This window comes from Anopheles arabiensis, chromosome 2, assembly GCF_016920715.1.
Source record: "Anopheles arabiensis isolate DONGOLA chromosome 2, AaraD3, whole genome shotgun sequence".
Taxonomy (NCBI): domain Eukaryota; kingdom Metazoa; phylum Arthropoda; class Insecta; order Diptera; family Culicidae; genus Anopheles; species Anopheles arabiensis.
The window spans coordinates 11,430,204-11,443,084 of record NC_053517.1 but is presented as its reverse complement, the minus strand read 5'-3'; the positions used below and the strand labels follow the sequence as shown (position 1 = coordinate 11,443,084).

The following is a 12,881-nucleotide window of genomic DNA, read 5'->3' as shown; positions in this document are numbered from 1 at the left end:
TTGTTATGGACACTGATAAAGTGCTTTAATTTTGCAGGGCTTGATGGTGGTGCTGCCTGCCACTGTATGCTATTGACGGTGCATTTATGGGATTTTTTACAGTTAAAACTTATTATACGGTCACTTTAATTCATGCGTGATTCTTCACCTTTTCAGTTCTGTTGGACAATTGTTGAAGGTTTATTTAATTTGTTTTAACTATTTCTAGTATATTAGAAATTAATTAAAGACATCTTGATTCTAATTATTAACGTATAGTAATAAATCTTTTTGTGTATGTCCCATTATGTCACATAATGAAGGTCAGAAAGTATCCCAGTTTTATTTATAATTGGTAACAGCTTTAAAATAAGAAGTGATTATTTAGCATTAAAGCGCCAGTCTAATCCATGTTTGAAAAATTGAAGAAGACGGCAATTTCCCTTCTCTTCAAGAAAGAGACAACGAGCCGACGCCATCCATACTACCAAGCCATCCCGATTCGCGACCATCTGGTCAAGATTATTGCGCGTTGCGCGTAAATGGGTGCACACTATTAAATTTGCTCCCTCTGCTATTAGCAGCAAGAAGCCAAGATGATCCACTACCAACACCACCACTGCTCAGCCCTAAAAAGACAGCGAAACATGGAACTGGCAAGTAGAAAGATAAAGTACAGTTAGCTGCGCCGCTGTCGAAACCAGAACAACAGTTTAGGCCCTCCGGGGGTCGCCAAACCGCGAAATGCTGCACAAATGTAAATGGGGCTGGCTTGTGTGTGTGTGTTTCGCTGTGGAGATTATTTTTCATTTTTGACTCATTGCTTAACTTCCAGCATCTGAGACACACACACATATATATAGGCGGGCAATGTTTCATGTGCAAACGAAATGTGCAACGGGTTCTGGGCTGGAAGACCCGCAGGAATTGATTGACTTCTTCCGTTCGTAGGGAGTTTATTCCAAGTTCTCTGTTTCGAAACAGTTCTATGTGTGTGCGTGTGAGAGGATCGTATTTCTTCGTAGCACCAAACAGACACAAACACACACACACAGAGCTGCAGAGCTTGTTTGAGCCATGGGTATGATTTCACCCGAAAGGTACACGATCACAGACCAGGAAGCAACGCTGGTTAAAACAATCTTTCCCCTCATTCTACAGTCTTCAAGATCGCGCGATCAGCTTACAGACGTTCGTTCTTCGACTCGCCCAACATTCGCCTCCCCACAATCCCCTTCTGACTGACTTTCTCCCGGCACATTGGCTTCCACCGGATTGACGCGCAAGAGACGGCCGCTCAGTGGCGATGCGTGCCTTCGCCTTTGGGGAGAGATTTGACTCTTTCTTTCTTGCCCATGCTTCTTTGGTTTGGTAATGAAAATGTAGCAGATCACAATCCCGTTAGCGTGGCGAGAAGGCTTACCACCACCGACAGAGTGACCTTCTTCTTGCGTCTGGCTTTTGTTTTTGTTGTTGTAAAACCCTTTCTCGAACGCGATTGAGGTGCTTTTTCCCCTCGCTTGCGTGCCTTTTGCTTTCGATCCGCACCCCAACAACACGTGGCAGCAATCGGGTTGGGGGGTTCTTCTCTGTCCCACACGCACGTGCTTGTGGTGCTCTCTCCCTTACTCACCGCACTGTTCCATCTGACTGGACACAGCACACCAGCTTCCCGGGGAGCAGCAGTTGGCCAGAAATTACGCCATCGGTAGAAGATACTTCCCCCCCACCGGGGACAGGGACAAGTAGCGGGGTGGACGCGGCAGCACATCCGACTAATCGAGGCGGAAAACAAGTGAGCACCATTTAACAATACTGCTCAGAGAGCCCCCACATGGGACACACACTCAAACGAGTTAAGCGACATTTCCTCTTGGACATGCGTAACATGCGGGGTGAAAGGAGAGTTAATTCTTCGCTTAGTGATGATTCGCGATGAACGGATTGTTGTCCCCTTGTATACATCTCCCCCTCTCTCTCTCTGCACGTAGGGCAACTAGATGGTTTGTTTTTAGTGTTGCTTCTCTCGCCCATTCCAGCACGCACAGAGGTGCGTCCTCGCCGTCGTCTTCGACCCAGTTCCCTGTGGTTGGGTTTTGCTGGGCGAACCAAAACCTGATTTAACTGTCCCTTTGGGAAGAGGAGCGGAGATGAGACGAGGGTGATGTACCCCATCGCTCAAGCACACCATGCATGCGCAGTGGGCAAGAATGTGGCTTTCTTATTCTCGTGGTTATTGCTGGGTGATCGTGTTTCTGGTGCCTGGTCTGCTCGATCCACAAGCTCTTGTAGGTTAGATCAGATTTCGAATCTGAAAGCTATTTCGTGACCTCATTCTTGTGGCGTTTACAGTTTGTTGCGCTGAGGCTCCATCATTATGACTTTAGGCTCTCGCTCTTAAGGCTGAGTGGGTGAGTATAAGAATGATACCTTCGGCAGTTCTTAACTCTCCGCCCGAATAGGTTAAGTGCGCAAAAGTAGGCCTCGTTCAGTCACACAATTTCTTGTACAATATTTACCACTCCTTCCGCCATTTTTTTTGCAACCAGAAAAGACAAGCTGCCAAGTTGTGCTGCAGACAACCGATTACCACAGCAATCAATATGCAGGTTTTTCTATTACCCAATTGCAGTCATGCTACACACCATTGTGTGCTCGGGTGGTGGTGCTCGGTCTGAAGTCTACGCGGAACCTTTACATTTTCGTCCAAACGCTTGCGCAATGGTCGGCTTTACTTTTTTGTTCGATCGCTCAGTTTGAAGGTGAGAAAATCGCAAACTAGGGGAGCGCGCGACTGATATTAACCAAAAGCAATCATTGCCATGATGCAATCAATCACATTAGATGAAGCCCAGCCCAACATAAACCCTTCGAACTCTTGCGCCGCGTCGGGGAAAATGCGGCTTCAGTGAGGGAAAACGTCATTCGAACACTTTCACCTGAACGATGACCGGTCGATCGGTGATCTGATCGATTATCGCTAACGATCAGTTGATACGACTATACACTCAATGATATTATCTGATCCGCTGTTATTGCTATTGCCGAGTGGCTGTTTCGGAAACATTACAAATTACACACCTACTGCCGCTTCTGTCTTCGCCTCGCTTTGGTCTTGAACGAACAGATGCTGTGGCAGATTCCACCGTTTCCGCATCACAAATACCCCCGAACATGCATACACACAGACGCACTCAACAAACACTATTTAGTGGTTCGATTTGGACCATTTTCACCAGCCTCTCCACAATGCTTTAAGAGAGCAATTTAACGCGATGGAAAATTCAGCCCCAGCTCCCAAAAGAAGCAGCTTATGCGTGATGGCAAGATACGGCGAGGGAAGACGGAAAACGTCGTGAAAATTCGTTCGTAATCATCGTGTGCTTTTTCTTTGCCGAAGCTCGCACGCACCGAGCCCATCCAAGCTGCGCTAGCGGGTTAACACACCACAAAACCGCCCGTCTGGGCGGAATAGTACCCCATGTCTTGGGAAAGAAAGACGCGCGAGGCGGACGGTGCGGAGTTCGCAGTTCGAACCACCCCCCCCCCGCGAAAGAAAAACGCCCGCCCCAGCCCTGCGAGCTCAATCGAACTCCTGGGGGGGAAGAGGTTTGCAACAAAATTAACGCTCAATATCGGATCGTTTCCCCTTTGCAGAAGGTGAGTTAACAGCATGTGCACGTATATGCGTCGGCCGCGTGCGCTTTGCTTTGGCGGCATTTTCCCAGCAACATTGTTACACAGCGCGTCACCGAGGGTCGGGTGTGGTGTATCCATCGGGCTTCCTATGTTTTGCTTTGCACAGACACCCCCGAAGCATATGTGCAGCAGGCGCGCGCGCTTGCAGCATTAATGTGTGTTATTTCATCGTATGCACGAACTTCCACCTTTCTTCGCAGAGAGCGGGATGCGGGTGGTGGTTGTTGATTTACTACACGCCCCTGCCTAGTAGTGTGCACGTGCATTTCGTAAGTATGTTCTCCACTGCCCCCATCGAACGGTAACAATTGCACTAATTTGCCGGTTTGGCTGGTAGCAGCCGTCTGTTGGATGTATAGATGTGACGAGATACTGGTACTTCCCTTTATTTATTTAATTATTAAAAAAAAAACACTCTTCTGCATGGAATTTAGCAGCAATTTTAAGCTCATTCTACGCTGAGAAAAATACCTTAACTTTAGAGGGAAGAATGGTCTTATGAAGCTTTCCTATCAGGGTAGTAGTGATCCATGAAAATTAAAATAAATTGCCAATTAAGTAAGAAACAGTTTAAACCAACTTTATTTAAACTAATGATTGCTGCTTAAACATAAGATAAATCTGCGACAGCCCATCCGTGACGATTGAACCCAAACGCGCGACTTTTTAGTTTGGATAAGGCGGCTCGCGACATCAAAAACCTGATTTTGATTTACAATAATCCGGTGCATCAACTCAGTGCTGGTGAATGCCACGATGCAACTGTAAAGAAGGCGCATCAGCGCACGAAACCTCCGAACGGTATCATCACTTTCACTAAAGGGATTAGCTTTTCGATATCGAGCATTAAGGGCACACCGTAGCCCGAAACGAAGATGAGCTCTCCGTAGGGCCGCCAGCATACGAAACGCGTTGTTATCAGCCTGTTTTGAATGTGTTTGTTTAGTGGTGGTTTCATTCGTATACGAGTTTAGCGGGAGCATAATTAGATAGTCTTTGATGCATGGAAAACATCACATGGCAACATGAATAAATCATTTACAGCTTGTGATGATTAATGTTTGTACCTTAATGATATTTATATTTTAAGTTGAATATGTTAAAATCAAACACTTGTAACGCTTTTAACGCCAGTGCTGGTTATGAATTCACAAGGCTATTTCATCCCCATCCCTCAAACTGTACTCTGTACGCTTTTATTCCAATTCAGAGCATAGATCTTAACGGGAAAATAATTTTAAATTTATATTGCAACCATGCGTCGGTACGGAGTTTACGGAGCGCAATTTAACTTCGGTAATCATTTAAACCTGTTGCACTGAAACACGACTCATCGCGGTTGCCAAACGGACCTTGATACACAAATGGGAATACGATATGGGGAAACGAGTCACTGTTTCCGGACATGCGGGCTTTTGCAATTTTAATCCCAGTGTTCTGCCTCTGGGCTGACAGTCGCGGCTGCTTATCACAAGAAACAGTTGTTTTGCCACAAAACAAACGCAAAAAGAAAAAAAAAATTAATGCAATCCAAGCGCAACCAGAGCTCCGTCTGTCAGTCTACAACAGCACACACTAGCAGCGGTCAGGGCATGCTGATATTTCTTATCTTGCGGTGGGAAACAAAGCAAAGCTAACACACACATAACGAATGCCGTTCGCCCGCTGCGCAGTTGCACTCGGAACGGCGTGTCATGAGTCTAACGGGGAGATAACAACATAAATTTCACATTCAGTTTGGCCGGTGCAAGACACGATGGGACAATCGAAGCAGTATCAGATTTAACTAATATCCATTAAATCGTATCAATAAAAGCCAGTGCTTAAAAGGCAAGACTGCTCACTGTGCGATCACTTTCCAATAAAATAAATAAAGCAATCGTGGCCGGTGGGTGCAAGAGTTTCTCCCGGGTAATGTCATCGCCATAAAGCGTTGATCGGTTTTCAATTGACAAGTTGTTAACCGGTTCGGGGGCCATCAAGGATCAAATACCTTCAGCAGGCCACTCCTCCGGTCCGGGTCGCTCTGGGCTTCCTTTTGCAGACATGCACTCAGCCACGTGTCGGCCACTCGATCCGATCACCAAAGATGGAAAATTGCTAAACAAACAGACGCAGGGCGAAGAGGATTTCTCTCTGCAGCTTCCAACGCCAAGAAGTACACGCGCCAAAGCCCGTGGACTATCGATCAAGATGGAACGACCCCGGGGCGCGTTGGACATTATTTCTGCTTCGCGAAGATGTTCATCGCACCGGAGACACGGGCAGACACGCAAGAGCAGATGGTACGGTGTGCAAGTGTGTGTGTGTGTGTGTGGTTGCAGTACACTTCACGACGTAACGTTCCATTGCCGGCAGCTCAGCGCGGGCGGTGGGCAATAATTGCTCTCTTGAAGGAGAAATTGAAAACACTGTTTAGAGAAGGATTTGCCTCTCTAAGCTCCCACCAGCCTGAAATGTTTTGCTGGTATGTATAATAAGCTTGCCAAACGCTAGTGGTTGCTGCCGTCGCCGCAGTTCATTAGTCTTTTGTGGCTTTACACAGATTTTACTGCCGATAGATGACCGTCAACCGTGGTCAAATACTGGGAAATGCGCGGCAAGTATTTGCCAGCGTTCGATGTCAATCGAATCGCACTCGGACAAGCAAACTGTCAAGTGCATCTCTACTGCACGAATGTTAAGTAAGATGAATGATGCTGCAATCGTGTTTGCACAAGCACAGAAGTGTATTTGTTTGATTCGTGACGTGAAATGGACAAGGAACAAAATCAATTAAAGAATGGAGGAATGGTTAGTAATGATCTGCTAGCAAACGAATCAATATTTTGGACTGATTTCGAGTCACCCAACCTCATAATATTACTTTTCGTGTTCTGCTCAAACTCCAGTTAACATAATTAACCTTCGCAGAGCCAAAGAAACTGATTTCTAATTCTCATTTTCCTTTCCTAATCTTAAAAATAAACCATTTAAATCGCTGCTTATTTATGGCAATTGTTTCACTATCTGATAAAGAGTGCGCCATAAATTCTACCAAAATGTCTCGTGGGCAAACGGGCCAAAGAAAAGAAAACTGCTGCCATTGGATACTATTAATTTATTCTTTGCCATTAAACACCAGTAACTACCAACGATACGCTACCGAAGCCTAATCATTTATTTGCATCTTCCATTCCTTCTGGCTTCTGGCGGTGGCCTTGGAAGCATCGCCGAACTACTGTCCCAAAGCTCCCCCCCATCTGTACCTTTTAGCGGCGATTTCAATTTTGTCCAAGCGGCTCTTCTAACGCCAGTGACCAACTTTTCGCTCCAGAGCTTCACTGCCATCGCCATCGAGGATAAATGGTGCCGCAACATTTTCCCCAAACTCCCACTGCGATTCGCTTTCCTTGCGAGCCCAAAATCCACCGACAGTGAACGTCAACTCGTGGGGAAGTCGTCTTCGTTACACTACATTTGCTGCCATATGTGCGGACCCCGAACGGGAGGGAAAATCCGAACGCCGACATAAGGAAACGGAATTTTACACGCGGCTGGGGCATTGCATAGCTCTTATGCAGCCCCTACACAACTGCTGTGCTGGTAAAATACAGGTCTAACAGACGCACGCACACCTAAAAATAGACGCACACAGAGACAGCCAGGCCTGGGATCTCAGCTGTGTGGAAAAACGGCGGCGCAACATTCATTAAGTAAAACCATCTTCATCTCCAGACAAGAGAGCGCTGGAGAGTTGCCTGCGCGATCGACGGTTATGATGAGCGTGGTTGGCTTTTTCCCAACCAGTTGCCAGTTCCTATCTTCTTCTCGCTTCCTACTCCATATACACACACAGGGGTTTTGCACCCTGATCGGTGCCGTCATCGGAAGAGCGTCTGCAGATGCGTGCTGAAGCGGTTTGAAAACGGCAAATGTTGGAAGCATCAGCGCCAACAGCAGATGGGCTCTTCTCATCAGCGGAAGATGGGAAGCATCAGCGCACGATGGGTGTTACAATTTTCCACCCAAAACCCCACCTCTCTTCCTCCTTAGCCGCTTAGTATAGCCCCGTTCGCTCACACACACTCACCAGAAGTGGCTAACCCACTCAAATGTATGCTCAAACATTCACACCACTGTTTGCCTCCACTGCTGATTTTGGTTTCCACCGTAGCAAACCCGCCGCCACGCGTCTTTGGGGTGCTTTGGTTTTCCTTTCCTCGGAGGCCACCAACTACCACCATCGAGCAATGGCTTTTCCGTCGGCGGCACCAAGCGTTTTGTGCTGTGCCACGTTCGCGAAAACCGGGAGTGAGAATGGTGAAAAATTTCACTTTGGCTGTACGATTTGCACGCCAAATCTCAAATCACTTGCAGCAAATGTATTTGTGTGCGAGCCAGAGAGTGAGCTTGAGTGCGTTTACGTGCACACACCGGGAAGCAGAAATGGTAAACAGACCCCGGCGCTTATCAGGAGAGGACAGGGGCACGACGCAAAACGGTGGGAGGTTATGTTTGCCAGCGTCTCACACACATGCACGTGATCGCGCAGCGAGAGAGTGCTGAAAAGCCATCCAATCACCCAAGTGCAATGGGGGATGAACATGAAGCTGCAGCGAGGGGTAGGGGAGAGGAGCATTTGAGCTCTTGAAAGCGCTGTTTGCAAAACGAGCAGAAATATTTACCATTAGAAACGTTTGTTTGAGGAGAAAATGAGAGCGATAGCAGCAAACGGTCCTGCTTCTTGTTGACACAACAATCCATAGCTATTGGCAAAATATTGTATAGAAACCTGCGAGGAAAAAGGCACAACCTTTTGATAGGGTGTGCGTGTGTGTGATTGGGTGTGCGAATTTTACGTTTGTTTATATTTACTAGATGCGAAATTATTAATGATAAGAGAAAATTAAACAGTTGTGCAAGGTTAAACGACGAACCCGTTGCCTATTTAGCAGTGAGTCACACTGGAACTCAGTTCATGTTCAAATGCAAATCATTAGAATGCTTTAAAATTTGAAATGAATTAGATCACATCATATTCAATATTAATTATGACACGTCTTTCAGACAATTAACACATGTGCATGCAAAAAATGCTTGTAATATTCATTTGCTTTAACATTAATCCACAATTTAAAGGGCTTGTCGCTAGGCTTTGGACTGTCTTAGCCGTTGTAACAACTCCTTCCCACAACGCCTCAATCGCGTGCCCAAAACTCTTAACGACTAACAACTTTTTGGGCTGCTTTTTCCACCAATAAACTTGCTCATAAATCGCTACTAATTGGATTTCAAAACGGGGCGATAGCCAAAAAGTGTAACTTACCTTATTATTACTTCTACTAGTCTTGTTTCTCATGCTCGATTTGCCATTGATCACGATGTAGGCGTTGGCGAATTCACCGTTGCACGGCGATGGCGGACCGGCGGCCCACGCATCGTCCGGATCGGTCGACGTTTCCAGGGTTAGGTCGCCCAACACCACGAAACCGGACTCGCCAGGCTGTACGAGAAAGGAAGAAAGTAGACAAAAACCGAAGAAAAAAAGACATTAGTATTTTCTCAAAGCACTAAGGGATAGTAGCGGTGTTTTATTTTATTTTATTTTTTGCTAAACAAGAATTCGAATAAAAGTGTGTGAGTTCGCCCCCCCTGACTTGACAACAAATTACACTGTCCAACACCCGAGAAGGGCTGGCTGGTGTTGTGATCGAGTGCTCGGTGTGCGCGAAACAAAGTAAAGGTGAAAGAAAAACCTTGCGGCACCAACAACCCGTGAGTAAATTAGAAATTCTAGCAAAAGTTATCAAACAGCAATTAGCGCGGACCCCCGTGCGAATAAAATTGAGGTCACGGGTGTGGTTTGGGGGCACACGCCGCTGGCTCCCGACGTCCCATTCCATCTCCCTGTAATCCTCAAACAGTTTATCCATTTGGGCGATCCCTGTCAGATCGTGTTGTTTTCGTGGAACATGCGCCCGGAAATGGTTCCAGAATCGCCTTTTAACGCTTTCAATGACATGGGGCGGGAAGCTTTTTCGCCCTCTCGAACTGTTCGCGTTTTCGTGTCGTTGCTTCCGGTCATTGGGAATGATTCGCACATTTTAATGGAACGCTTCTTTATTTTTTGATGAGGGGGGAGGATTCTTGGGGATTCGATGGCACTGTAGCTGTCACACGGACCGGGAATGCGCATTTTTGTGTAGCGAAAAATAAAAGGAAAATTAAAATGACTTTTAATTAAAATGAAATTAAATTGCTAAACCAAGGTACAGCGGGCTTGGATACGAGATTGAGAGGGATAGCGAGAGCAAGATAAAGAGCAAAAAGTGAAAAAAATGATGACACTGTGCCGTTAAAATAAAGATAGCACTCAGCAAAACATCTTAATTGACAAAACTAATGAACTGAAGAACAGGAAAAGAGAAGTAGCAAATTGTCAAAATTCATTTCGATTGGAACAACTACTCTGAAGCTGCTACATCTTATCTACCATCTTCTCGCTAATGATGGAGAGTAGAGATCAGTTCGATTTTACCAGTAAACCGGAAGCCAACATTGCAAAGCCATCAGAGGCCACCCCACAGTACCAATATACAAATTGTTCACTTCTTTCCGAATGCAATACTTCACAAAGAATGGTCATTTTTGAATTGAATCATCAAACCATTGAAGGTTATTTGTCTAATACGGACGGTAGCGGCTTCATAACATCTCCTTCGGTTTGCATTAGCCTAAAGAAGAAACGGTTCCCCATATACTCGCGGGCAATTGCGAGAATAATTATCAATCTAATTATGCCATCAAGAGAGAGATAGAGAGAGAGAGAGACCAATCGGTAAAGAAGCGAGTGAGTATTGCTTTAATTAAGACGACATTCAAGGTTTTGTTGGCTTTACGGATACAGCGTAAAATCTGTTTAAAAAGACACACACACCATGTTTGAGTAAGAAGAAACACCGTATTCGAACCGGAACACTTACACAAAAAACACGTACACAAAAAAGGAACTGTACCAGAATTTAACACGAACGTAACGACGAACGTAACCAAACGTAATAAGCGGTACAAATGTACAAATGATTACAATAACCGTGTTCAATGGAAGTGTAACTGGGTAGTGCGTCGGGCAACGACGCGAAAACTTTACAGTCCTCCATTGTACGAGTGCGATGAAACGAGTTTATTATCATTTTTATGGCCCTAGAACGGGAATGTCATAAAACTGGGGGGTTCAATGCATATATTCCACCACCCTCGAAACGTATATTCACACCAATTCGATCAATTTGAAGTTTGGAAACGCGACAAGCGACGAACAAACATTGGACAGAATCGATCGAAACACAAACGCTCCTCGGCCATATTTGTCTAACAAGCGTGAACAGCAACAACACATCATCAACACATTTTGGAGTTGCGAATATGTGTATACATATACACCCGACTTGGGCGTAAGTGAAAGCGCGGTGTTGTTGTGAAGGTTTCCCCGCCTTATGCGTTGGATGGCGCAATGGAGCAATTAATATTCATTGGCGTAAAACTTCCATTCCAACTAATGGTACGACGCGTGCGAGAGCGGCAGCATTTCCTGTGACACCTTCAAGTTTAGGCGGAAGACGAACAAAACTACGCCTCACCCGTTCGTTTGTGCCTGCAGTATGTGATCGATCGATTCGTGCTCCGATGCATTCCATCGCGTAACCCTGTTAACCTTTTTTTTTCAAGTTTTTGCCACTACACCAAGTAAAGCGACACTAACTGTGGTCACTTCGGCAGTGCTACGTTTCTGCTACATTCCAACGAATGGAAACCGAAGTGTGACCAATGTGTTGGGGGGTGCGTCTATTTCTTTTGCCCTACAACAAATAGTCTCACGTGACACTATTTCTGTCTGCAAATGGCTTCCCTCCTGCGTTCGGGTGTATTCTATTCTGGTTTGCTGTGGTTGCCGCCTTGACCGCCCTGTTCTGGACCACAACGATAAGGACACATACAAATTGGATGTTGCAAAGACGCAAATTGTAGCTGGCACGCGATCGGATCCACTTTGGAGCACGAGGATTTTGGACGATGCCACCACTTGAAGCTCCGCTAGACTCCTTCAGAGCTAGCTATTAGGTCGCACAAACACGCACGAGTGGAAGATGAAATCGTCCGAATGAGATTGCAGTGCAATAAAGCCCCCATACGGACGTAAGCAATGAGTTAAATATGGCGAGGATAAGGAAACGTGGGCGAATCCCTAGCAGCCCTTGCCAATTGAGCGATGTACTTTTGCATTGCCTTTTTCTTGTTTCCCTTTTGCACGCGTCGTAGTGGACCGACCGGTCACACAAACGGACGTGACTAATGGATGCCACGCGCGCGCGTCCGCGTCTTGTATGTTCGGCTGTCAAGAAACCAGCCCCTGTGGGACATCTCCCGTTTGGTACCAAATGGTGCGAAAGTGCCCGATAGCGCATAATAAATAGCCTAGACGCGAATAGGGATGAGAGTATTGCCGTATTGTCTCAATGTAGAGGGAGAATCGGCAGGAAGATGGCGCATATCCTCGGCAATAAGTGAGTGGTGCACGATAATGTAAACTAATGGATTCCGTGATTGTCGGTTGATTGTTTTCTGTACGGTTGGTTTTTCTGCACAACTTCTGATTACAACTTATGGTTCAGAGTTATCGGCTATCGCTCGAAACAGTGCATTTGTTTATGAGATCCGGTTCGAAGGACCATTTTTGATACTTCAAATTTTAAATAATGCGCCCTCTACTCGTACACACACAATGGAATGTGTGGGTCGTTAAGCAGAGGTCGTTGACATGGTAGCGGTACTCAATCCAATTCCGGCTAAACGTCAAACTGGATGACGAATCTGTATCTTTCCCTCTAATCACCTCAAATGGAGGTGGCAAAATGCCGACCTCGAATTTGTTTTGCGTGTTTTCCACGTGCGTTTGTGGGGCCTGATCGTGGCGGCGACACATTTAACAAGATCTGCACGAATACGATAAGCCGCCCCTAGGGGGGGAGTGTAGAAAAGCCCTCGCGATCACGTAGATGTCATTGTCCTCTCTCGCGCTCAGCCGATCGCGGATCAGCGTGCGTTGTGAGTACCTGATCATTAGCGTGTCGCGTTGTGGACCCAGGCAGGTTACATGGGTGGATGATGATGGGGACGGTAGGCAAACCGGGAAGAGCAATGTCAACGAACATACCCTTCTT

At 46.1% G+C, this 12,881-nt stretch overlaps 1 protein-coding gene across 11 annotated transcripts in view; it reads right to left on the bottom strand.

The window, feature by feature from the left end:
• Window positions 1-12,881, bottom strand: part of LOC120898720 (homeotic protein female sterile) — a 65,895-nt gene that overhangs the window by 22,466 nt on the left and 30,548 nt on the right. For all 11 annotated transcript variants that reach the window (XR_005738693.1, XR_005738694.1, XM_040304934.1 and 8 more), the window contains one exon: window positions 8,987-9,163. Coding sequence is in view for 9 of the 11 variants with exons in the window: in XM_040304934.1 (XP_040160868.1) it covers window positions 8,987-9,163 (177 nt within the window). In the remaining 2 variants the exon portion in view is untranslated. The remainder of the gene's footprint in view (window positions 1-8,986; window positions 9,164-12,881) is intronic.